At 41.0% G+C, this 25,972-nt stretch overlaps 3 protein-coding genes across 4 annotated transcripts; 1 reads left to right on the forward strand and 2 right to left on the reverse strand.

Moving 5' to 3' along the window:
- Positions 1–1,109: 1,109 nt before the first annotated feature.
- Positions 1,110–2,770, reverse strand: LOC145445873 (myb/SANT-like DNA-binding domain-containing protein 3). 2 transcript variants are annotated; one of them, XR_013917126.1, is made up of 3 exons: positions 2,169–2,769; positions 1,908–2,097; positions 1,110–1,375 (listed from the first exon to the last, which is right to left on the reverse strand). XR_013917126.1 is itself a non-coding variant. In XM_080324036.1 (2 exons), exons 1-2 carry the CDS (start codon positions 2,384–2,386, stop codon positions 2,001–2,003), a joined length of 315 nt encoding a protein of 104 aa, XP_080180162.1. In that variant the 5' UTR covers positions 2,387–2,770; the 3' UTR covers positions 1,390–2,000. The 2 variants fall into 2 exon arrangements, 1 of the variants encoding a protein (XP_080180162.1); XM_080324036.1 differs by lacking the exon at positions 1,110–1,375 and having other exon boundaries at positions 1,390–2,097; positions 2,169–2,770.
- Positions 2,771–3,002: 232 nt separating this feature from the next.
- Positions 3,003–7,113, forward strand: LOC145445872 (myb/SANT-like DNA-binding domain-containing protein 3). Its single transcript, XM_080324035.1, has 4 exons — positions 3,003–3,609; positions 3,681–3,870; positions 4,403–4,671; positions 6,328–7,113. Exons 1-2 carry the CDS (start codon positions 3,392–3,394, stop codon positions 3,775–3,777), a joined length of 315 nt encoding a protein of 104 aa, XP_080180161.1. The 5' UTR covers positions 3,003–3,391; the 3' UTR covers positions 3,778–3,870; positions 4,403–4,671; positions 6,328–7,113.
- Positions 7,059–25,088, reverse strand: LOC145445842 (uncharacterized). The gene is made up of 13 exons (XM_080323990.1): positions 24,799–25,088; positions 24,230–24,548; positions 23,634–23,785; positions 23,038–23,246; positions 22,097–22,528; positions 21,140–21,352; positions 19,275–19,384; positions 17,897–18,165; positions 17,349–17,530; positions 16,483–16,656; positions 15,939–16,094; positions 7,290–14,760; positions 7,059–7,234 (listed from the first exon to the last, which is right to left on the reverse strand). The coding sequence occupies exons 1-12, from the start codon at positions 24,845–24,847 to the stop codon at positions 14,188–14,190; spliced, it is 2,838 nt and encodes a 945-aa protein (XP_080180116.1). The 5' UTR covers positions 24,848–25,088; the 3' UTR covers positions 7,059–7,234; positions 7,290–14,187.
- Between the last annotated feature and the right edge of the window lie 884 nt (positions 25,089–25,972).

Raw genomic sequence — 25,972 nt, forward strand, 5'->3', positions numbered from 1 at the left:
TGGGGTAATTCAATTTGAGATTAATCAAAACAGAGATTGGGTATCTCTTGAGTTTCAGATTTTGCTGAAATTTGGCTTAAAACACCATGAAGTATATATAAGTAAATATCAATTTATTTTAAATGAATTACATAAGTAGTTTTCAAGTTATTGCATGATAAAGAACAAGCTTTTTATGCTCATCCAACCGCGAAATTCAAGTTATTTTTCAGGCTGATTTGTAATTTTCTGTAAATGAGCTATTTTGACAATTAGAGAGTTGTTTAATTTGTTATGTTGTATAAATTGATTTATTCTATCATGCAGGACAAAAATTACTGATTTTTGGTTGACATCCCAAAATGTAACTCATTAAACCCAGAAACCACTGAAGCGTAACATCAATATTTCAGCGGTCTCTCTCTCGTTTCTGTCTGTTTCAAAATTTTTGTAAATGGTGTCATATGAAAGCTGTCAGAACAAAGAATTTCCAGAAAATGAGTAACATGCTGGAGTTTGTCTCAAGGTAAGACAGCAACTAGAATATCAAACATCATTTTTAGGAAAATCACTACATTTTCATGACCTGAAATATACCCTGTTTTCAAAACTTTGTAAGTGAATATTAGATAAAAACTTATTTTCTAAGGAATCTATGTTACAACAGCTTTCATTTGCCACCCTTCATAACTTTTTTCAAGTAGACAGAAATGAGAGGGAGACTCCTGAAATATTGTCATGCTTGAGTGATTTCCAGAGGTACCGTCTTTTAACTTGAAATAAATTCGGGGCCGTGCACCAAAAATCACTAATTTCGCACTTGAATGATAGAATAGATCAATTTAAACAACATAACAAAGTGAACAACACTCTAAGGTGAAAGTAGCTCATTTACAGACAATTCCAAATATACTTAGAAACAGCCCTTCGATTTTACGGTTGAATGGGCATGAAAAGCCTGTTTTTCATCATGCGATAACTTTAAAACTACTGAAGTAATTCCTTTCAAATAAATTGCGATTCAGTGAGCTATACTTCATGATGTTTTCAGCCAAATTTCAGCAAAATCTGACACTATGTGGTGACGAAATCCATTTTTTTGGTTGATCTGACATGGAATTACCCGCCTTGCATCTGCTATCAACAGCTGCTTGGTCACAAGTACCGACTGCAGATCAGCAACGGACTGCTGCTTCTCTACTAAGAGCCTTTGCTGTTGCAAGCAGTCAATTTCTAATTTAATCTTTTCTTTTTTCAACTCATGCTCCAAGAACATGGCATCCGATATGAAGTTGATAACTTCAGCTCTTTTTGGTTTCTTTCTTGGCATCTCTGTCTTTTCCGTTTCTTTCATCACCGGCCTTGAAGCCAGAGTTGCAGTCGTGGAAAATTACATCTGAAATTGGGATATATGATATAGAAAGCACTCATTGCATAGCAAATGCGTATAAATTCTAAATAACTTATATATGCTTATAAAGCTTTGCTCAGAATGTTAGTCATGACATATATGTATCTGTATATATTTACACAGATTTTAGTTAACGCTCATTAATAATAAACAATATCGATGTCAACATCACATCGTGGATATGCCCCAGACCCTGATCACCATTGACTGGCTATAGTCCTCAACCTCATGACTATCAATCAATGCGCAGTGCTAATTCTGGTCAGTGTTAGCTTTCGGGTTTGCGAATATAAGGTTTTACAGTTATTATTCGGAGCGATTTTGGAGGTAAGGCACAAATTTGGTATGTACAGGAGTCGCAGCTAAGCGGTAACCCAACACGCAGCAAAACCTACATTACCAGAGTCAGCGATGCTCAAATATCAACAGCGAATACCGTTGACTACTAATAGTGGGGATCACTGAGTTGATATGGTGCTTTTATCAATGAAGTGTCCATTATTATGGAATACCGTACCTGAAGATGTCGATGCTACGGAAACGTCCACAAACACCACTTGGTCAGAATCAAAATCATTCTGGAGTGGCTCGAGTTGTTTCCGGTATCATGCTATGGATCATCTGTGACATCTCTGGTACTGCCTTGGTTGGAGGACCTCCGCCAGTTGCAGCCAGGTGGGCACGTTCCTGTTATATCTTCTTTCGATCTGTTGAAATGCATACGCTATGCATTAGAACTGGCCTCGGCATATTCCTAGAATTTCATCAAAAATCTTACCTCGCCTTCATGTTATTCCAACATTTTTTAAGCTGCTTGGATGATACCTTTTGAGCATCCGGGAAGGAATTGTATTGAACGGCAAGATCTTCCCATGCAGCATTTTTCCTTTGGATAGAATTTCCATCATTTCTTTTATCCTCAAGTACATCCAGCTTTGCGCTTACAAGAGTCATAAGGCGGCTCTTGTCAGCCAAACTAAACCTTAATTTTGACATACTGTAACTGTAACTGGAAAAATGTTTCTGTTGAAATCCAACATTATAGTTTGCTTTACCTAAACATTATCATGTGGCAGACACATCGAGAAAACTGCGAAAAAGCAAGGCTTGTATGAATACTACCACATCACTGCCATACTTCACAACTACCATTACATTGATACACAGTACACTATTATACAGCTTACTAAAGACAGATATTACATGAAAATGATCGAACTCTGTGGACTTTACAATGTTCTATACCGGTATAGTTTACCATTAAGATCATAAATATGATTAATATATGTGTACAGCCCATCATCCCGCAGCATACTACCAGAAAAGGCAGTGCAAAGCGTTCGAGTAAAGCCTTGAGACTGCCCCCGGCTCGACTCAGAAAACGCACACTCGACAGCCAAATTCTCAGCTCGCCAGCTATCGCGCATCGTCTCTGAATACCAAACAGCTCGAAGTCGAGCTCGACAGACCGCGAAGTCCGTCTCCAGCCGTGCTCAAACTCATTCTCGAGTTGCGCTCTCTGAATACCGCCGATTGTTACGCAATTTTGACGCAAAGTGAGTTTGAGCACTGAGTAAGGTTTCTTGAATACGGGCCTTTGGCTGTCGAGTGTGCGTTTTCCGAGTCGAGCCGGGGGCAGTCTCAAGGCTTTACTCGAACGCTTTGCACTGCCTTTTCTGGTAGTATGCTGCGGGATGATGGGCTGTACACATATATTAATCATATTTATGATCTTAATGGTAAACTATACCGGTATAGAACATTGTAAAGTCCACAGAGTTCGATCATTTTCATGTAATATCTGTCTTTAGTAAGCTGTATAATAGTGTACTGTGTATCAATGTAATGGTAGTTGTGAAGTATGGCAGTGATGTGGTAGTATTCATACAAGCCTTGCTTTTTCGCAGTTTTCTCGATGTGTCTGCCACATGATAATGTTTAGGTAAAGCAAACTATAATGTTGGATTTCAACAGAAACATTTTTCCAGTTACAGTTACAGTATGTCAAAATTAAGGTTTAGTTTGGCTGACAAGAGCCGCCTTATGACTCTTGTAAGCGCAAAGCTGGATGTACTTGAGGATAAAAGAAATGATGGAAATTCTATCCAAAGGAAAAATGCTGCATGGGAAGATCTTGCCGTTCAATACAATTCCTTCCCGGATGCTCAAAAGGTATCATCCAAGCAGCTTAAAAAATGTTGGAATAACATGAAGGCGAGGTAAGATTTTTGATGAAATTCTAGGAATATGCCGAGGCCAGTTCTAATGCATAGCGTATGCATTTCAACAGATCGAAAGAAGATATAACAGGAACGTGCCCACCTGGCTGCAACTGGCGGAGGTCCTCCAACCAAGGCAGTACCAGAGATGTCACAGATGATCCATAGCATGATACCGGAAACAACTCGAGCCACTCCAGAATGATTTTGATTCTGACCAAGTGGTGTTTGTGGACGTTTCCGTAGCATCGACATCTTCAGGTACGGTATTCCATAATAATGGACACTTCATTGATAAAAGCACCATATCAACTCAGTGATCCCCACTATTAGTAGTCAACGGTATTCGCTGTTGATATTTGAGCATCGCTGACTCTGGTAATGTAGGTTTTGCTGCGTGTTGGGTTACCGCTTAGCTGCGACTCCTGTACATACCAAATTTGTGCCTTACCTCCAAAATCGCTCCGAATAATAACTGTAAAACCTTATATTCGCAAACCCGAAAGCTAACACTGACCAGAATTAGCACTGCGCATTGATTGATAGTCATGAGGTTGAGGACTATAGCCAGTCAATGGTGATCAGGGTCTGGGGCATATCCACGATGTGATGTTGACATCGATATTGTTTATTATTAATGAGCGTTAACTAAAATCTGTGTAAATATATACAGATACATATATGTCATGACTAACATTCTGAGCAAAGCTTTATAAGCATATATAAGTTATTTAGAATTTATACGCATTTGCTATGCAATGAGTGCTTTCTATATCATATATCCCAATTTCAGATGTAATTTTCCACGACTGCAACTCTGGCTTCAAGGCCGGTGATGAAAGAAACGGAAAAGACAGAGATGCCAAGAAAGAAACCAAAAAGAGCTGAAGTTATCAACTTCATATCGGATGCCATGTTCTTGGAGCATGAGTTGAAAAAAGAAAAGATTAAATTAGAAATTGACTGCTTGCAACAGCAAAGGCTCTTAGTAGAGAAGCAGCAGTCCGTTGCTGATCTGCAGTCGGTACTTGTGACCAAGCAGCTGTTGATAGCAGATGCAAGGCGGGTAATTCCATGTCAGATCAACCAAAAAAATGGATTTCGTCACCACATAGTGTCAGATTTTGCTGAAATTTGGCTGAAAACATCATGAAGTATAGCTCACTGAATCGCAATTTATTTGAAAGGAATTACTTCAGTAGTTTTAAAGTTATCGCATGATGAAAAACAGGCTTTTCATGCCCATTCAACCGTAAAATCGAAGGGCTGTTTCTAAGTATATTTGGAATTGTCTGTAAATGAGCTACTTTCACCTTAGAGTGTTGTTCACTTTGTTATGTTGTTTAAATTGATCTATTCTATCATTCAAGTGCGAAATTAGTGATTTTTGGTGCACGGCCCCGAATTTATTTCAAGTTAAAAGACGGTACCTCTGGAAATCACTCAAGCATGACAATATTTCAGGAGTCTCCCTCTCATTTCTGTCTACTTGAAAAAAGTTATGAAGGGTGGCAAATGAAAGCTGTTGTAACATAGATTCCTTAGAAAATAAGTTTTTATCTAATATTCACTTACAAAGTTTTGAAAACAGGGTATATTTCAGGTCATGAAAATGTAGTGATTTTCCTAAAAATGATGTTTGATATTCTAGTTGCTGTCTTACCTTGAGACAAACTCCAGCATGTTACTCATTTTCTGGAAATTCTTTGTTCTGACAGCTTTCATATGACACCATTTACAAAAATTTTGAAACAGACAGAAACGAGAGAGAGACCGCTGAAATATTGATGTTACGCTTCAGTGGTTTCTGGGTTTAATGAGTTACATTTTGGGATGTCAACCAAAAATCAGTAATTTTTGTCCTGCATGATAGAATAAATCAATTTATACAACATAACAAATTAAACAACTCTCTAATTGTCAAAATAGCTCATTTACAGAAAATTACAAATCAGCCTGAAAAATAACTTGAATTTCGCGGTTGGATGAGCATAAAAAGCTTGTTCTTTATCATGCAATAACTTGAAAACTACTTATGTAATTCATTTAAAATAAATTGATATTTACTTATATATACTTCATGGTGTTTTAAGCCAAATTTCAGCAAAATCTGAAACTCAAGAGATACCCAATCTCTGTTTTGATTAATCTCAAATTGAATTACCCCATGGATTCAGAAGTATTTATGTCAAGTTAATTTAGAGGTACTATCCGTCAAATATTAGTTAACAAAACATATCAGCCAGTTTCCTCTCCAAACAAGCTTTCATATGACATGTTACTTTCCAATTTTCGTGTAGACAGAATTACGCTAGATATAATTGAAGTTCATGTTACGCATGAACGATTTTGAAAAGTGTCAGTTTATGAGGTGGGTTTTAACCCCTGACCCCATTTGATTATGTGACAATTTTCCCTTCAATAGCAAGAGTTTCCTCTATTCTATCATTAGACACCATAATCCACTCTCAAATACTTGACTATGCTGTTTTATAAACGTTACTGTAACAGGTAATGTAAAAGTAATTGAACTTCATGGTTGGGTGAGCACAGAATGGCCATTTTTCAAAATGCGATAACTTTGTGATGGATGGACCAATTTTGACAAAATTAAGTTTGCTGCAGTCAGAACTGGATACCAGATTTACCCCTCCATTTTCATTGCAATCTGACACCTAGTGGTGACGGGTGCGGTTGATTTGACATGGACTTACCCAGGCAAAAGCTTGAAGGCTTGCCTTCACCAGTCCCACTAGAAACTGGTCTACCTACTTTATTGATGTTACTATGCTTGTACTTGCAGCAATGTAACATGAATGCTTTCCTTGTGCCATACCCATTTAACTGTTAATTATTGATAGTTATTATGCTTGTACTTGCAGCAATGTGACATGAATGCTTTCCTTGTGCCATACCCATTTAACTGGATTATTGATAGTTACTATGCTTGTACATGCAGCAATGTGACATGAATGCTTTCCTTGTGCCATACCCATTTAACTGTGGATTATTGATAGTTACTATGCTTGTACTTGCAGCAATGTGACATGAATGCTCCCCTTGTGCCATACCCATTTAACTGTGGAATATTGATAGTTACTATGCTTGTACTTGCAGCAATGTGACATGAATGCTTTCTTGTGCCATACCCATTTTACTGTGGATTATTGATAGTTACTATGCTTGTACTTGCAGCAATGTGACATGAATGCTTTTCTTGTGCCATACCCTTTTAACCGTGCATTATTGATAGTTACTATGCCTCTAATTGCAGCACCGTGACATCAATACGTTTCTTTTGCTATGCCCGTTTAACTGCATAAGCCTTGACTTGCAACACCGCACCGTGATATTTATGCTTTTTTCGCTATGCTCATGTAACCGTGGATTATTGATAGTTACTGTTCCACTTCTTTTCTTTCTACACTACCATTTCGTTCGGTTCCATGCAAGTGATACCGCAGTTTCTTTATTTGTGATAACAAATTAAATTTCATTCGTAAAGTGGGTTTCTACGATCCGTCGTCTCCGAGCTAGGCCTCTCAGGGAGCCTCGTACATCTCTCGGTGCCTCTACAACTTCTTATGGGATGACAGAGAGATTTGTTTTATTGTTGATGATGCACCTAAATTTGAAGGGAGTTAAGCGCTTGATATTAAAAACATCAAGAAATATATTACCTGTTCTTTCTGGCATAGTTGTATAACACTGCTGTGAACATCAACCACAGTCATTGATGTGTCGCCCGTAGACCCAGTGATAAGCAGGGGAACATGCTCTTCCACACTCCAAAAGTCCTCTCTATAGTTATTCTGGAGGATATTAGAAGCTTGTTCGGCAGCTGTTTGTCGTAAAATCGTGTGGCCTCATTGGCTGCGACTTCACCTTGTGGGAATTTGATGTATGCTGAAGCTGAGCTTTTATGAGATGGCAATACTGTCCAGCTGCACCAATCCACCAACCAACGGTGAGCTGGGACACATGTTCCAGTTCCCCAGCAATAACTTGTAAGCTTCCTGTGGCGTAAAAGCGCAAAACCACAAGGAACTTCAATAACGGGGGCAGGGGCAGGCCTTTGTTGGATGGGCTGGTAAGGTCATGTAGGATCTCCATCATCCACTAACACCGGCATTCGTAAGCCTATAGCGATCAGAACACAGTTCCTCAGTGATATATTCCACGGGATTATCAAAATCTGTAAGGTACTTCCGTACTTGCTGCAGCCTGTTTCCATTCACTTGCATGTAATATTCTAACATATCTATGTCAATAGCTATTTCATCTGAAAGGAATGAAACACGTACCGTATACCTATCTGCCAATATGGATCGGTGTCTCGTGCACACTAAACATTCTACTAACTGTCCTCGCGGTGTGATACTGCACACCAAATACATTACTCTAAACGTACCGGGATCCCAACCCGGCATCTTAACAGTTCATACCGAGCGAGCGCACAGCGCACAGTTGCGAATGATGCCAGACGTGTCGAGTAAGACTCGAAACTGAGCAAAGCTAGAAAATGTCTTTGAATACCAAGGAGCTACTCCAATGGAGTCGAACTCAGCCTTTACTCCGTCGAGCAAGCCTTGAGTTTGAGTTCGAGGCGTCTCTTTGAATACGGGCCTTGTGACGAGATGTTTCTTTCTGATAAATCTCTGCAGATAGTGATGATATTGGCGACCATATTGTTGCCGAGACTTTTATTTTCGATGGCCTGCAATGCACTCAGACTATCGGTGAAGACTGCTATTTTGCATGGAGGATAGCAGGATTTGGTACGCCCAAGTGAGACTTTTGTAGATCGCGATTAGCTCTGCAGAAAAAACGGACAGAAGACAATGAAGGCCCATACTAAATGAGAAATTGTAGTCGTGAACATGAAACCCAGCACCACAGCGGCGATTATTTTTTGAGCCATCAGTGAATATTTTGATAAACCCCTGGTAGTTGTCCGATATGTGACGATTGCACACCTGCGAAACAGCCACAGGATGACCTATTGAAGGTACAACCGCGGTTAGGGCGAGGTCAAAGGGGTGTGTTTCACACCATGGGGGGATGGGAAGTTGTTTTGATCGCTGAATTGACGGTTCTGCCGGCAGTATCCCACTTGTCAGCATGTTGAAGGTATTGAAACGATTCGAGTCGGGAAAAATTTCATGCCAGCTATGGCTTATGATTTGCTGACAAGGATGAGCATTATTGGACAAAATAGTGCATCTTAATTTCAGGCACGACTGGAGATGTCTGAGCTCTACAGGTGGTTCTCCGCAGAAGTGCTGTAGAGCATACGTTGGAGTACTAAGCATCGCACCACAGCAAATTCGTAACGCAGCATTCTGAACTCCTTGAATAGCGTTGAGATTATATCTGGGTGAAAAAAGGTATGATTCGTACCCATATTCGATTATAGATCGTATGAGAGATCTATAAAGGGCCAGGAGGCAATCTTTCGATGCTCCCCACGAGGTACCTGCCAAGGCGCGGAGTAGATTCAGTCTCTTAGAGCATTTTCCCACCACCATCTTCGTATGTGACCTGTAATTTAGTTTAGAATCGAATATAATGCCGAGATACCTGTATTCCTTCTGTACAGGTATGGCTGAGCCGTTGAATACAAAATTGATACTTGGGATTTTTCTGCGTCGCGTGAATAATACAGTTGCCGATTTCTTTGAATTCATTTTGAACCCCCATTGTTGACACCACGAGGAGATCTGGTCCAGCGAAGATTGAATTTTCTGAAGGGTTTCAGCAATGATTAGGCCTGATTCCCAGATACACACGTCGTCAGCGTACAAGTTCATACTAGTTGTGACATTTTGCGGGAGATCATTTATCATGAGCGAAAACAAAACCGGACTCAACACACTTCCCTGAGGTATACCGTTTTCGAGTTCGAATGTGTCCGACAGCGTTGTACCGATTCTCACTTGAAAGTTGCGGTCAGTGAGGAAAGACCGAATCCAATTGACGATGTTATACCCTCGAGCCCGATGTTTTGGAGCTTATGAATTAAGGCGTCGCGCCAGACTAAATCGTAGGCCTTTTCAAAGTCTATAAATATTGCCACAACAGATCTTTTGCTCCAGAGCGATTTATATATGTCATCGTGCAAAAGCGCAACGCAGTCTGTTGTTGATCTGCCAGGTCGGAAACCACATTGGTTTGGATGTAGGATATTGTTGTTATTTAGCCACCAGTTCAACCTATTCAGAATCATCCTTTCCATGATTTTACACAAATTGCTGATGAGAGAAATTGGTCGGTAAGAGGATGCAATGTCACGGGGTTTTCCGTTCTTTAGGATTGGGACAACAATTGAATGCTTCTTCCATTGCTCTGGGCAACAACCACTGGTCCAGGAGTCGTTGAATGCGTCCAGTAGCATCGCCTTGCAGTTTGTGTTTAGGTTTGACACCATTGCCAGACAGATCTTATCGACCCCAGGTGCAGTATTTTTTCTGGGTTTCAGTACTGCCCGTAGTTCATTCATGCTGAATGGAGCATTGATACCGTCATTTGGTGAGCTCGATGTTGCATTCGCTCTAGATAATTCAGAATCGAGAGTTGCTCTCTTTAGCAAGTGATTGGTGTCGAGATTGGTATTACTGCTGACCTTCGCAAAGCATGTTGCCAGCTCGTTGGCTATTTCGAAGTCGTCTGTTAGTGATCATCGGGGCGATGTCACAGATTGGATCTCACTCCAAGTTTTGGAACCAGACATTGACCGAATAACTCTCCACACATTTGATAATTTTGAGGTGTTCGAAAGTCCACTACAGAATGTTTGCCAATGCGACCGCTTTGCCAATAGTACAGTCTTTCGTGCAAAGGCGCGACTGCGTCTGAACTGGATAATGTCCCGTTCGCAGAAAGAGCGTTTCATTTTCAGGAATGCAGCTCGTTTGAGACGGATTGCCCTGGAGCACTCTTCAGTCCACCATGGCACGCTGTTCTTCGTAAACGGTTTCGTCATTGGAATGATCTCCTCTGCTGTTTTTATAATAGCTTCTGTGGCTGAGTAGATGGTAATTCGTCCATTCGTCTGGGGAGAATTTTCGAAATGAATCTGAGATAACTGTTTGAATTTATTCCAGTTTGCTCTTCGCAAAGCCCATGAAGTGTGGTGTCTTTGCGGGGCAGTTGATATGACATCAAGGACGCTTATAACAACGAAGTGGTCACTACCAAGGAGTCTTTCTGTCACTGATGTTGTTATTTTGTGTGCCAGGTCCTTAGAAGTTATTGTCAGGTCAAGCAGAGATGTTGAGCCTGGGTTAGGGCGAGACATATATAGGCGCGTCGGGGATGTCGTGTTAGCAACAACAAGCTCGGATTCCTCAATCAAGTAATGGAGATGCCTACCGCATTCATTCATGGATGAGCTCCCCCAAAGGGGGTGGTGTGCATTGAAGTCCCCCAAGAAGATACTCCGCGAGCCACATCGCTCGGCAGAAAAGCAGCGCTGCATGAGAGAGCGAGTGATTTTCCTGTTGGGGGGATATATAAATTGCATATCGTAATGTCGTCGATGATTATTTCTTGAGCCTCAATTGGGTGAATATTTTCGATGTTAATTTCTACATATCGTCGACCGTTCTTCACGAAAATACAAACACCACCACCATGGATGTTGCGATCTTTCCTCAGCAAAGAGTAATTGGGAATTCTCGGGGAATACTTAGGAATCAGATGAGTCTCTTGTAAGGCTATTATATCAGGTTTCGTTCGTAAATTTTCAATATAGTGTTTGAAGTCATCTATTTTTCTATATATCCCTCTGCAGTTCCATTGAATTAGAGTGAAAAGGATTTGGGTTGGGAGTTGCTTTGTGGCGTTTGTCTTTGGCTTTGCAGGAGTGGATCCTGGCGAGGTTGACAATGTTGTCGGCGAGAATCAGCAGGTCGTTCATCGCCTGCTGAGCTCAATGTACTAGGGTATTGGTTGGAACTAATCTCGTCTTCCTGGAAGGAATTGGCTGTGTCCATTTCGTTGCTTGGGCAATTCGGCGAGAGATCTAGGACCTCATCGCGGTGCTCATTGACGGAAGGAGTGTTTATATTTATTCCGAGTGTGCTTTCAGCAGATTTGGCTATGATCGAATGAATTTGCGGCTTTCCGCCATCAGAGATGGAAGCAAGAGTATTCGTGATGACATCGGCTATGAAGGTGACGAAGTTGTTCAAAGGTATTGTGATATTTCCATCCGGTGTGAGGGATGGCGCGGACGGGGTGGTGGCACATGTACCTGGAAATGGTGACGGAAGTGTAGGTGCTATGTCTTTGGCGTTGGTGTAGTTTCGTGCAGGTGGAGTCAGCTTAGGAAAATCAGTTTCTGACGTCAAGTTAGGTGCTTGGGTTTGATTTTGTAAGGTTTGTCTGGCTTCCCAATAGTTTACTTTGCTGTGCGCCATAATCGAGTTTATTCCAGCCTCTTGCTTGTATCTAGTGTAGCCCGCGTACCCGGCAGAGTGCGGTGAGCCGCAATTCACGCAATATGGTTCGTTTGTGCATTGATCATATTTATGCCTCATTCCACATCTTGTACAACGTTGCGCGCTTCGGCATTGCTTAGCTCTATGTCCGTAGCGGCTGCAATTGAAGCACCGCATAGGTGGCGGATTATATATACGTGTCCGGAACCTTAGGAAGCCAATAGTCACAACCGAAGGCAGTATGGTAGAACCAAAAACTAGTAATACCGAGTGACTCGGACAGACTTTACCATCAGTACGGTAGGTGAAACGTTTCGCAATAAGAACGTGCTGGTTTTCTAACGCGCTTTTCACTTCGTCATCAGTCATATCAAGTGGAACATCAGTTATTACGCCACGAACCTCAGGACTCCTCATTTGATATAGCTCACACCGCACCTCAATCTTCCTACCTGCGTCTCCTAGATCTACGCACGCGAGTAGATTTGCTAGCTGTACCGAATCACGACATTTAACGAATAGATCTCCCGACGGCAAGACCTTTATTTCCTCATAGGACCCTCCGAGAACACGGTACAGCGCTTTGTTAATCGCGATAGGGCTGTACTGTCGCAATGGCTTCGTTAAACCTTTAATGACCGCAGTGAGGTTACTCCCGACAGCCATATCATTACCGGCGATACCTTTAGAAGCGGGTCCAATCAATTCATCGCTCGCGGTACGCTTGTGACCGACGCCTGCGCTAGGCATCTAAATCTTAGTAACACTAACTGGATGTATATAAGGGTTGCAATATATATTACTATATATAACTTCAAAGCGACTACACCTGAGCTGCAAGAAGAGGTAACTCCGTGGTTGACTACAAATGTCGTTCGCTCCACAGCAAAAGGAGAGCATCCGACCTCAACGACGTCAAACACTCGAATGTAATCCAGGGGTGGCCATCTATTTGCTTTTCACGGCCGCATTTCGACAACTCATGTAGCCTACGGTCGCATTCCAGGGCATGATCGTCATGAACTAGCTTGGCACTAACTACCCATATTCAACTGTCCATGTCAATTTCCGGTTAACTCCAGGCTAATATATTCAATGACATCGGCTTAGTATAGGCCCACGGACCGAAATCGCGAGCGGTCATGTAATGTTAGGGTTACAATACGTCCTCTTTTTTGACTTTTTGGAAAGTGTCCTCGGAGGACGCCTAAAATTCATTCAGTGTAAAGCATGCCTCCTTTCTACATAGCTTAGGCCATGTAGGTGTCTGATTTCCTAGACTACTCCAAGTCGTTTCGACACCTTCCTATCTTTCATTGTATCGCAGTCTTATGGTGTATTGAAATTATGAAATTGATAACAGTTAATTGAATTAAATTGAATTGTATTGCGAATATCATACGTGGTCATGACTACGCAGCGTAGTAGGAAAATGACGTGTTAAAAACTAAAGTGCTTAAGACTCAAGTTGGAATACAAGCAATTTCTTTTAAATGAATACTAGCCAGTCTTCAGGATTACCGGACCACGACCTAACATCGACCTCGACCTCCGCCACATGCAACCTCATTTTGTCGCTGGCGTCTTATATTCTCTACATTACTTTTCATTCAGTGTGCATGCCTCCTCTTTACTTCGCCTAGGCTATGCTGGGTGTCTGATATTAAAAGCTACTCCAAGTTGTTTCGACACCTTCCTATCTTTTCATTGTATCGCAGTCTTGTGATGCTTTGAAACGATGAAAATATTAATAAACCTGATTGATTGATTTCGTTCGCAATTGTACCAATAATCCATCAGAGTATCCGCTAGTCGCGAGAAATAAAATTTTATATTGCCATGATAAAATACAATTAATAAATTATGAGAAAAAACATGCAGCCAAGATGCACGATGAGCGACGTTATTTTGTCGCTGTGATCAAATCCCTCCTCCACGAATATACCGACAGGCTCTTCATTAGCTTATTAATGGACTTTTTATCCAGATAAATATAGCTGTGTACAGTAGAATGAACGGTAATCGCACCCAGGAAGCTTTGTAGAGCTTCGTTCACGCACCTCCACAATATCTGTGGTAAGCCTGTTCTTCGGCTAACACCTTCAGTAATGTGCCATCGCACTTGTCGATGGCCGACTCAGGAGACCCATCCACTGCGGAATGGTCGTTTGGTAGATTCGATTCGGCACGAACCATCACAAGTATCATCTACAATCGAGTAGAATGTGATGTGGCCTTGTTCAGCTAGTCCATTGGCCAATATTTTGCGTGATATATCATTTTCTGCTGTTGAACTCGCTGGATCTCCGTGATCAATGTTCTTTAGTGGTAATGATGAGCTGTTGCTTCCATGATCGTTGGCCGTTTCATCTTCGGAACCAACATTTGAATCATTGTCCATGGGAGCCACTGTAATAGCTGCATCTTCACTTCGTATTTCGTCTGAATTCGTACACCCCTCGACTTCGCAAGATACCGAAGAGTCTTCCACGATCGATAACGTTTTGGCTTGTTGATTAGTTCCTTCATCCGCGCATTGCAGCCCTGAGTTCTGATTTCCGCCTTCAATCCGCGGCACATTGACATTATTTTCGACGCTCTTCGGGTGTGATTTCTTGTTTCGCAATTGCGGACTTGACGTGAATATTGTCGCTGATGTCTTCTGACTCAAATTCTCATTGCTCTCTGCGGCGATGGGGTTCGATCGTGCCTGTGAAGGTTAAAAGAACTGCTTATATTCGGGCATATTGTTTCACTATGTGTATATTTCTAACAATATTAGGTAAGCACGCAACTCACTGTCGAATTATCAGATTATACACACAGCGATGCACTACAGGGATATCGGGCAGTCAATAATGGGTTCGAATCAGGCTAATGCCCGGCATGTTTGAACCCAATATTGCAGCAAACGTTTTTGAGGCCGATGTGGGCCGGAAAGCTGGCAGTGGTACAGATTATATATGTCGCGGAATAATTGGAATAATAGTGTCCTATATGGTGTGGACACAAGCAAATCTCATGGCTCAGTGAAATTGGTTTACGTCACATTTCCATTTGGCTGAAGGCAATTTGACGGTAATTTTTGACCGGCTTGTCGAGCCACCGCTGTACTGATTTCGAAAATATGAATTTTATTCTGCTCGTGGCCCTGGAACCCCCACCCCCCAAAAAAAATCTATCTGGAATGGTGCATTGTGACTGAGTTTGGCATTGTGACGCAGCCATGCCATCTAGGAGCAGGTGAGAAGCATCGCAAACCGCAAGCGTATTGACCATTGTTGCGAAACCGATTGAGCATTGACACTCTCACTCTCGTGCGCACTTGCTCCTGAGCTGCTCAGACGGCATGATTGCGTCACAATATCAAATTCCGTTACAATGCAACATTCGAGGCTGATTTTGAGGGATTCCAGGACCACGAGCAGAATAAAATCTATATTGTCGCAATCGTACCGCGGTAGCTTTCGATTGATACCCGTTTTATCAAATTTAATGCTCGGCAAGCCAGTCAAAAATTACCGTCAAATTGCCTGTAGCCAAACGGAAAGTGTGACGTAGACCAATTTCACTGCGCCGTGAGATTTGCTTGTGTTCACATCCACACAATATAGGACACTATGCTGGAATGGTAATTTGGCCCGAACGTCGAACCCAAGCGCGCTGCCGCGTATCGGACAGATTTCACCGCCGTTATCAGTCTTAATATCTGACTGGGCACGCAACACGCTCCGCACTGGTTCAAGTTGGAAATAAAATAACACAATTTAAATTTTATTTTAATGCTATAGTAGCCTACCAGAAATCTGTGTCAATCATCACTAAAACCAAAAATACGGTACTGCCAGGCTGCAGGATATTCTTATCAGGATCTTACGATCACCGTACCTCTGTTCGTCTCCTGTCCGCCACCGGTTTGACCGAATAATTTGCCGAACTTGACATTTTACTCCTCACGTCCGCCTTCCATGTATGCAACCTCGAAGTTACTCTTTTTCGAAATTTTTCATCCATCGTGCAGAATGCGACAAATATTATCAAACCCTGTTATGAATAATACGGATTCATTAGGTTGGATATGTTAAGCAATTGATTAATGCGGAAGATAAGAGATTGACGCCGATTTTTAAACAATTGGGTCTAATTGCCTGCAGCCAATGATGGCCAAGGCCGACATGTAATCACAAATCAAATGTATATGCTGAATGTGTGTGTCTTGATCTCCAAGGGACATCAGAGACTGGCTGATCAGGGAGCCCCTGGTGTTCTTAGGAGCACTGGTACCTTTCGTTAGCGTAAGGCTTTCATTACGAAGATAAAGATGTAACCACGCCAGAATCGGACGCAGTATACCTGGCTTGTAATATAGTTGATGCTTTACCCCCATCGAATAGAACCCCCTCAAATAGGTTTGTAACCGTTGCCTATTTACCTGAAGCATGTTGCAGATGGCAAAGATTGTCGCAAAGACATCCTTAGTAGCAGCTTTCTGGCACAATAACATCAACATCCCAAATGTCCACGGTATTCCAAGAAGGAATGCGAGGCACAGTGAGCGTTTTATTGATAAGGTAATCCAAGTCCTTTGTTCGCTGAAGTTTTTCATCTGAAATGAAACGAATCTAATTAATAGACTTAGTTATAAGTTAAAATCTCCATAGATAATTTTGAAAGAGTGGTATAATACGTCAAAAGATCATTTGAGGATTTCTGAGACTATTACATAATATTTAGGCTAACACCTCCCAATTAAACTTGCTTATGAATTCTCTCGACTTCGTAACAACACTTTGAAGTGCATCCAAAAACCACGCACGCAAGGATGAGTATTTCAGCATCAAAAAGCTGTTGAAGTGGAAGTGGCATACCAATAAGACAATTGGAGTAAGCGACACTATTTGATAAACCTACTTTGAGTATCAAGGAAAAGTAGAAGTACTTCGTAGCTTAAGGCCTCTAGCTTTTAGGGGACGACAATCAACTTTTGGTATGGGGAAGATTTGTGAAAAAAAGTTCGAGAAACACAGTTCTGTACTATATTTAATTCCGCATTGAAACAGTTGGATGGTGAAGCTCTTAGACATTGAGTCGCAATCCGATTGGGTGATGGAAATAATGACGTTGCATTCACAACTACCTCTCTAACTACAAATATTAATCCCTGAGTGGCTACGCAGGCTCAGCGCTAATGAATGTAATAATACAGGTATATTGACAATATACAATCGTTGCGATCTGGCAATTGCGTACCATCGCGGTCATCTGTAAATACTTTCTTGCAGCACAGCTCTTGCCTACCTTTAATCCGCATGTCATCGAATATATCGTAAATATCGCGACGCCGATGTTCAACACCAAAATGATTCCGATTGGCATGGCCAATGTGTAAATTCCAACCCGTGGAGCAATCCAACAGTATTTGACGCTCAAGTAGTCTTCGAAAGCGACCGTCGACACTCCAGCGATGATCGCTGGCACAACTGTAAAAGAACAAAATTTGCATACAATGAACAAGAAGAAAAGTGCCTTGAACAAGAATAAGCCATGCAGAAATGATGTAGTTATATATCAGATAATGGTTCTGTAGTCTATGCGAAACGGCGAGAAAATTTATACGAATGTACCAGCCCTATAAATTCTTCGATCGGTTATTTCGATCATTTTGTTCAGTATAGTTGTAGTTGCAGTTGCGGATATTTAAAAGTGAGTAGGCTTAGTTCTAGTTCTAGTTCTAGTAGCGCCAGTATAGGGTTGTACAATTCCTTCTGCGGTGCGTCATGGCGTCCACAAACAAACGTATATGAGACACTGCCAACTAGATACCAAACTACATGTCAGATAATTACCGTATGCCAGTATCCCGCAAATAAGTATCATGCGTTTCATCCAAAGGGTGTTGCGACCCACGAGCGACAATGTAAGAAGCAGATGCACCGCCTCCACTAGCATCCACAGCCACGAGGTCAAGGTGAAATAATGCAAAAGGAAGGACGTGGCGAGACACAGCGCAGTACTTTTACCACGATCGATTCCGATGACGAAAATCAAATTCACGACGAACAGGTTGATGGCGATGTTGAGGATGATGCGCTTGTTCGTGTCTGTCCTCATATGTCTGTGTCAAAAGAGATAGCAGATCTGTTAAAACCATGGGAGTTGGGCAACTATAGAGAATATAGTCCACTTTTCGAAATTACATCAGAACTAGAAATATAGCTACACCATTTTTTCTAAATTAGATTAGAAATTAGAATTATAGCTACGCAGTTTTTCCGAATTAAACTAGAACTAGAATTAAAGCTTCGCAATCTTTTCCAATGTAGATTGAAATTAGAACTATAGATGTACACTTTCTCAAAATTATACTATGGTTAATGGTTATACAATTACAGCATAAAAGTTTTTTCAAATTAGATTAGAAATGGAACCATAGATACACACTTTTTTTAATGATATTAGAATTAGCACTATAGCTACACAGTTTTTTTCTTCAAATTAGACTAAAATTAGAATTATGGCTTCGCAATTTTTTTCAAAGTAGATACACGTCTTTTTCCAAATGGGACTAGAATTAAAATTACAGCATCATAGTTTTTTTCAAATGAGACTAGAATTAAATCTATAAATACATACTTTCTTCCAAATTAGACTAGAACTAGAATTATAGCTTCACATTTTTTTCAAGTGATATTAGAATTAGATCTAAAGCTCCACAAAGAGTTGTCAGGCTGTACGCAATCGACAGTCGACAATCGGGTCTGAGAATCACCGCAATGTTTTAAAGGTTATAAACTCTGAAGACAATGCGTGTATAGCAAACATAGGCGCCCGGCCAGCGTGTATAGCGCCTACCTAACACGCTCATCGTATGATATCGCGCGTCTATACACGCATGACATTCGATAAACTCTGAGCTGCAAGTTTTTTCCACGCTTTCTCGTAACACCTCGCTAGGTTCGCCCAGTCAAATCCTCGCGTATATATTCAAGAATTTGCTCGGATATCTATGATATGAAATTGATCAAGAACAGTTCCCACGGATTACGCATGCATATATCTTTAGTAAAAGTTCGATGATAATGTATTCCGTGACACTGCACGATATCAATTATTGATATATCAATGGGTATAGATATGGCTCCTGTTCATTGGTAGTCGATATCCCGATCTAACTCAGACTAGCCATATTTGCATAGGTTCATGCCATTACTGCTACTGGCTTACCTGAAGGATAGTATCGTAATGGCAGTTAGAAAGAGAAAAAATGCGGTGACGATACATCCGATCACATTCAGGTATCCGATGTAGACCGGTGCGTATGTATAGCTTGTGTCCTGCAAAAAAGGAGACGTCGTATCACCTCAGTCGACTTCAAACATCGAAAATTTTATGCAATACAGGACTACTGTCACCGTCTCGTTCTGCGACGTTTATTTTGATCGGAAGTTCATGACATAGTGAATGGAATGACCTTCAAATCCGACGTCTTTCGACACGTCGTGATGAGATTCGAATGACACAGCGCGAGAGCTGTTTGGTTTGCGCTCAAAGTTCATTGATTCACCACAACACGTTTCCCAATCAGTGGATATATTAGCATGTTATTTTTTTCTTTTGCTTATACGATTTTCCTTACGAAACTAACAAGATTTGGGAATTATATGTAAATATGCGCGACACCCATAAAAATCGATATTGTGGTTGTTGTTTTTGGTATTCATGTTGTTTCGACTATACATTGGTTATTTAACAACGCCTGTCTTTTTATGGTGTATGATTTTCCTTACGAAACTATATCAAGATTTGGGAATTATATGTAAATATACGCGATACTCACAGAGGTAGATATTGTTGTTGCTGTCTTTGGTATTCATTTCGATTATATCCATTGGTCATATTACATCGGTTCGATATTATTTATTGCGATTAGTTAGCACTCTTCACGTTAGTAAGATACCGTTTACGCGAGTCAGTTGGAAAGGAAAAGCCTGGATAAACTTCCAACTTTGGTTGAACTTCTGGAGTCGATTCTTGTCGGACGCGAACTAACGAGAAATTGATGTTGTGGCTGTGGAAGGTACCATCGCATACGCAATCTTGCCACCTATCAGTATAGATATTTATTTGTACATTCGAATCCGCCCAATTCGTAGACCGGAAACCCGGACAACTGCTTTATTCAGCCAAAATTGCAAAAGTAAAAATTGCATCTATAAAAAACTTCTGTTACTTCGGCGGAGAGTTCTCCGCTTAATTTGGACATAGGCTCGCAATTCCTATCGTTAGGACCGGGCCTATCGTTGGTCCCGGTTAGGATATGACACGATTAGCAGTATACTTCGTTTGTTTCAACACAGTACTTATGGTGTCACAATGATGCTCTACATAGTTACAATCGACAATGAACTCATATAAGGACAGACGGACCGCCCAAAGCATTGTGTGTTATGGATTGTCGTCAGTCCGCGTTTGTTGGCTTCTCCAAGAATGATTTTCTGCCCGACTGAAAGCTTTTAGCTTTTAATTCGTATTGTATTGTGGGATACTTTTATCAACTGAAAACACCTTTTCTGCCGTCGCTGCCCGGCTTAGTATACTGTATTTGGCGATTTACTGTACTATAGTAACGATATATGTGTGAATGTTTCACAGTAATACAATATAGGCTACAATATTTAATCAGTCTTTGGTTTCGCGATATTGCACAATATAACGAACTGCATGATTATATAACTCGTGTGCGCTTTATGCGATTAGTGTCAATTACTTTAGTGTAGCGCAGCTGCAATTCATTTATCACCCAACATTGCAGTATTTTTAATGCGTTGTCCGCCTTGAGCATGACCATTGACCATGCAACGAACAATTGATTTTCGATTAATTCGAACAAAGCCGATTCTCCGCTTACTTTGGCCTATCCTTAGTGCAACCAAAGTGTCCGAAGTAAGCGAAGTCGAATGTATAGTAATAACAGCATCATCATCACAATAATAATAGACGTATATAATATATTGATAGACCTACTAATCACTTTCGGCGTAAAGGGGGAAATTTCAATTGAGGATTCATTGGTTCTATTTTATACTCACTAGAATCGCGCTGAAATGCGTCATATGATTGCATTCGCACCGGACGGTGATCGTCTTGGGTCTGGGGTATGATTCCGTATGACATTTGCCGGACGTGCTCACGACGCTACATCCGTCAGTGGACCAGCTGTTTGTCTCCATATCCCAATACGCGCACCGTACCTCGTCGTGAAGCGGTGTCATGTCGCGCAGGCGCGGTGCTTTTCGCTGATCCTGGAATGTACGATTCATTAGGCGCGATAACGTAATGGAAAATGAAAATGGTCTAATTGATCGGTCGACTGGGAAGTGGATTTCTGCTGCGTAATTTCGGAATGCATCTGAAGTTAGGTACTGCCCAAACACATGTCAAAACTACTTTCACGGATTCCTGGAAAAAAACATCGACCAAGCAAAATGCACACGCGAGCATTGAGTGGAACTTCAAATTGTTGCTGATAACCATATGATGCCAAATATCCAGGGTTGTAATCAAGACACAAGTCACAAGCAAGGATCAAAGGGTTGAGTCCAAGTCATAGTGTCTACTATTCAGTATCGAGTTTAAGTCAGGTTCAACTCACTTCGGCGAAACTCTTGGGCGACATCGAATGCCTCAAATTTATGTTATACCATTTTCACTTAAAACATGTATATTCAATCAGATAAACAGTCAGTTTCTGGTCCTATTTTTTGAATATCGGTCCTGAGATCAGACTTGAATAACTCATATTGAATGTATCGAGTCATATGGCTCGGTCGAGTCATGGACAATCCTCGTGTACAAGTCGAGTCAATACAGAAATTGTTCGTTTTAAATAAAAGATAACTCGAGTCAATTCGAGTTATTACAACCTTGCAAATCTCCGCAATCGTATCATGGGTAGCGGGTACACAGGAGGTAAGGAGAAAGATATTTAGACTTCACACTTTTTTCGATTAGAATGAAGCCAGGAAATGTCACATTATCATCCTTACCTTGCATTCAACTTCCACCTCGACCAGCAACCTGCTGGTTAAGTCTGTCAGAGAAGCGTTGGACACGTGCGCAGACAATACGTCAGTCAAGACTTGTGGCGGTATTCGAGCAAGCTGGCTCTCTCCAAACATTTCGTCCGTCTCGAAACGTTGCACTTTCTCGAATCCGACGTCTGCACGCTTCTGATCGTCATTGAACATCCGGAAATCCGGTACAAACAATCCGGTGTTCCTGTACGCTATCGAACCGACTTGAATGCTGCTATTCGAATCGTTTAATCTCAACTGAGCCTCCTGCAGCAAATCCGTTCCCAGGTGCAGTGTGACTTTATTCCCATCTCTTGCGTTCACTTGGTACGTTAGTGGTGCGTCAGTTTCGGAAATATTGACGGACACGTCGATTGTGGTCCTGGTTATTGATACATCACCGTCCTGTAAGTAATGAGTAAATTATGCACAGACTAAAATATCTAAAAGCATGGGGTCGAGGGGTGTTTGTGGCGGAATTGTCATAAGTAAAGGCGTGATCATTGGTAACAGTGGTGTTATGTTTGGCACAGTGACATAAAAAACACGTCACAATAATAGTTAGCTGGTAGCGTCCGTTAGTCTTAACGATTAAGGGGAAACATTTAGGAAATCACCTCTTCAAAGAGATATGGATATTACCATGATTCGATTCGTGTTGCGAGGCAATTAACCGATTGAGATGTAATGGATTGTGAGTGTACAGTACACAACCCTACATTCATCACTACAGTACATATGGATGAAGTCACGTTGGATAGCAAAAACTTATGAGTGGTTTGGTGCATTTTATGCTACTTTCTCAAAATATTGTACATGATTATATGGATTGAATATAAACTCCCTCTCCATGAAAACACTGATTTCGAGACCATTCAACATGGCGTACAGTAACAACGCAACATACAACATACCAAATATCTTGCAATGAATGCGTGAAAATGTCGAACAATGTCTCGCGCGAATTGCTTGCTGATTGGGGAAACGTTTTCTGTGCCGACAAGGAGGCGGTTTATAGCTGTCATGACGGCTTCTGTGTTCCGTCTTGTTGCCGGAAGATTTTCAATGTCGGTGAGAATGGAATATTTCGTGACTCGGAAGTCTATGCCCTTGTTCACGTTACCTGAAACATATGATAAAATTACGATAATGAACTGATACATACGTAATAGACATGTACGACGTAAGTCTTTGATAATGCGTAATAAAACAGGCCAGTGTTTCAAAGGAGCAGGACACTCAGTATACGTCCGTACATAACCAATGCCAAAAACAGAGTTTATGACCTTGCGATGTCAGTCAGTATAGGCCTACCACGGCTTGTTGTAATTGTAATCAACAGATGCTGTGTTGTCATTCAAGGTAGATGCATTTAACCACAGATATCGCAAAACACATAAATGGCATGTTAGATTCGCCTAACTATGCTCAGAAACAGCAAATGCAGTGCGAATAATCACAAGTTTGTTATGGCCTACATACCGACGGATAATAAACTATGTTTGATTACCATTATTTTCACGCTGACGTCTCCTTTCGCAGAAAAATTTTTTTCTCAATTTACAATCCCAATTATCCCACAAAAATCCTTTTCTGGTCCAAAGCATATGAACACAGAGGTCTTGCTTTTCTATCGGTTCCGATCCCTTCCAAGCCGCAAAGCTAAAACATAAATAATAAATTGAACTTGTAATAGAAGTTCAGCGATACCAGTACACTTGTAAGATATAGATAAATTGGGTATAAGTTTTGAGCTGGTTTCTTTTGCTTACCAAACGTAGCCCAATATACTCACCATAATCACTAAGTTTGAAAGTTGATAGCATAATATATAAACAAATGGTTGTTAACCTTTAATAATCTACAAGCTAGTCTACGCCACACTCATCTATACAAGCCTTTGGGGAACCACAAATGTTTGCTGAGTAACAAGAACATGAATATACGACAATACACATCTAACTACGCATCTAATACAATACTGTAGAATCTATAGTATAGAGTACTGGTGAACTTGAAACAGAACCAAGGAAATATATTCTAATGAAATACAAACATACTTCCATAGATTCCATTCTACACCGAGTACATCACAAAATTTTGCACCTTTCGTTTGCTTGATCAATCCTATCGTTTTTGAAATAGAACGTAGATCCATCGCTCCACACGCCGTACTGTTCAGCAGTTGTGTAGTTCGGATATAATCTTAATCCCGTCCAAACGTTAACTCGGCTATCCATCGTGGTTTGCAGAAATGTCCGCATAAGCGCGCTGTCGCTGCGGCTTGTAATCTTTGACAGGGTCATGTTGTTCTTCATGCATTCCTTTTCCGCTTTGATCCATGTTCTTTTCCCGCGGCAATATACAAGATTCCAGTCCGTTTGATTCGTAGGTACTGAGAGGAAGTCGCATAGTCCCCGGACTCCTGAGAACGGAAATAATTTGTGATAAGCTACAGTATGGTTTGTTAAACTCGAATCCAATATTTAATTTAATAAACTCGTAAGAAACAAGCGGTTTATCGATCCAAATAATGATAAAGACAAATTATAGGTATTAAATCCAATGGATTTAATTTAAAAGATTTCGTATACACAAGGAATTTGTGCGCAATTAATAATGAAAGACGGTAAAATACACTATAAAATACCCCTCTATAAATACAAAATTCATACCTGGTTGCAAGATGATCAAGCCTAAAATATATAAGCTTATGAACGTCATATTACAGTAAATAGATCGGCTTCCGCCAGCAGACGCGGTTGCTCCTAATATAAAACTGATATGTCGACCAGAATTGATGATATTCCCAAGATATAAGACGGTTCACAAAGCGCAGAACAGATACCGCGTAACTAGCGACGTGACGGTATAGGAGTTTGATCGAAGCGCGCTTGGAGAGAAACTGATACCGCTACGCGTAATCAATCACTATATATTAGCACGTGAGATCTGGAAATCTTGCTTGGGAGAATTTATTCGATTGCCTGTTCGCGACTAAACACAGATATCGAAAACGCGAAAGACTATGCTAGGCCATTTGATACGTGCGTTATCGTCTTGCTAATAACAGATACACGTATTTATAGAATGCAGGGGTGCCGGTAGAAACGTCTCAGGTTGTGACGTAAAAATTGTTAACTCCGCATGTAAAAATACACTATTGGGCGTCACGCCTACATTTTCTTGCCGCAGTAAATCCATGGCGATTAGGATTGCATGTCAAACAGAAGGTGTTTTAAGACACAGTTGTTAAACAGATTTTTTCTCCAAAGTTGAGTAATTTTGTCGGAATTGCCTAAATACTCTTGAAAAAAGATGTAATGTGAGCCTTAGCCTTAGAGCATTAGCCTTAGATATAGTCGATGTATACGGTATGGAATGGTTGGAACCCGCTAAATCGTCGTCGGTTCAACAGTTATAGCACTTATAGTAAACTAGAAGTCATATATAACTGGCACGGAATGGATTATCTGCTGATGAAGAACGCCAACCGTGAAAATGATACGTGAAGATGTAGTCGTGATCAATGTTCCCTCTAATTGTTTCGCGAGTCTGCGCAGACACATTAACTCACTGTGACTCCGCTTGAACAAAAGTGCATGACACCAGACGTGCGTATTTAGGGATGGTGTAAACGTGTAAACGTGTAAACGTTCGCGTTCTGTGTGTGAACCTCGGAAATTTAGAGGTTCGGGTTCACAACAGAACCTTGGTAGGTTCTACACTGTGAACCTTTTTCATATATTACACTTTACACTTCATTAGAGCATCTTTGGTTCATATTTATTGCATTACAACTGCGGGCCACTCCATGCATGGCGCTGGCAGCATTAAAAATCAACACTA

The sequence above is a fragment of the Botryllus schlosseri genome, chromosome 9 (genome assembly GCF_051294905.1).
Source record: "Botryllus schlosseri isolate E-star chromosome 9, Bs_hap1, whole genome shotgun sequence".
Taxonomy (NCBI): Eukaryota; Metazoa; Chordata; class Ascidiacea; order Stolidobranchia; family Styelidae; genus Botryllus; species Botryllus schlosseri.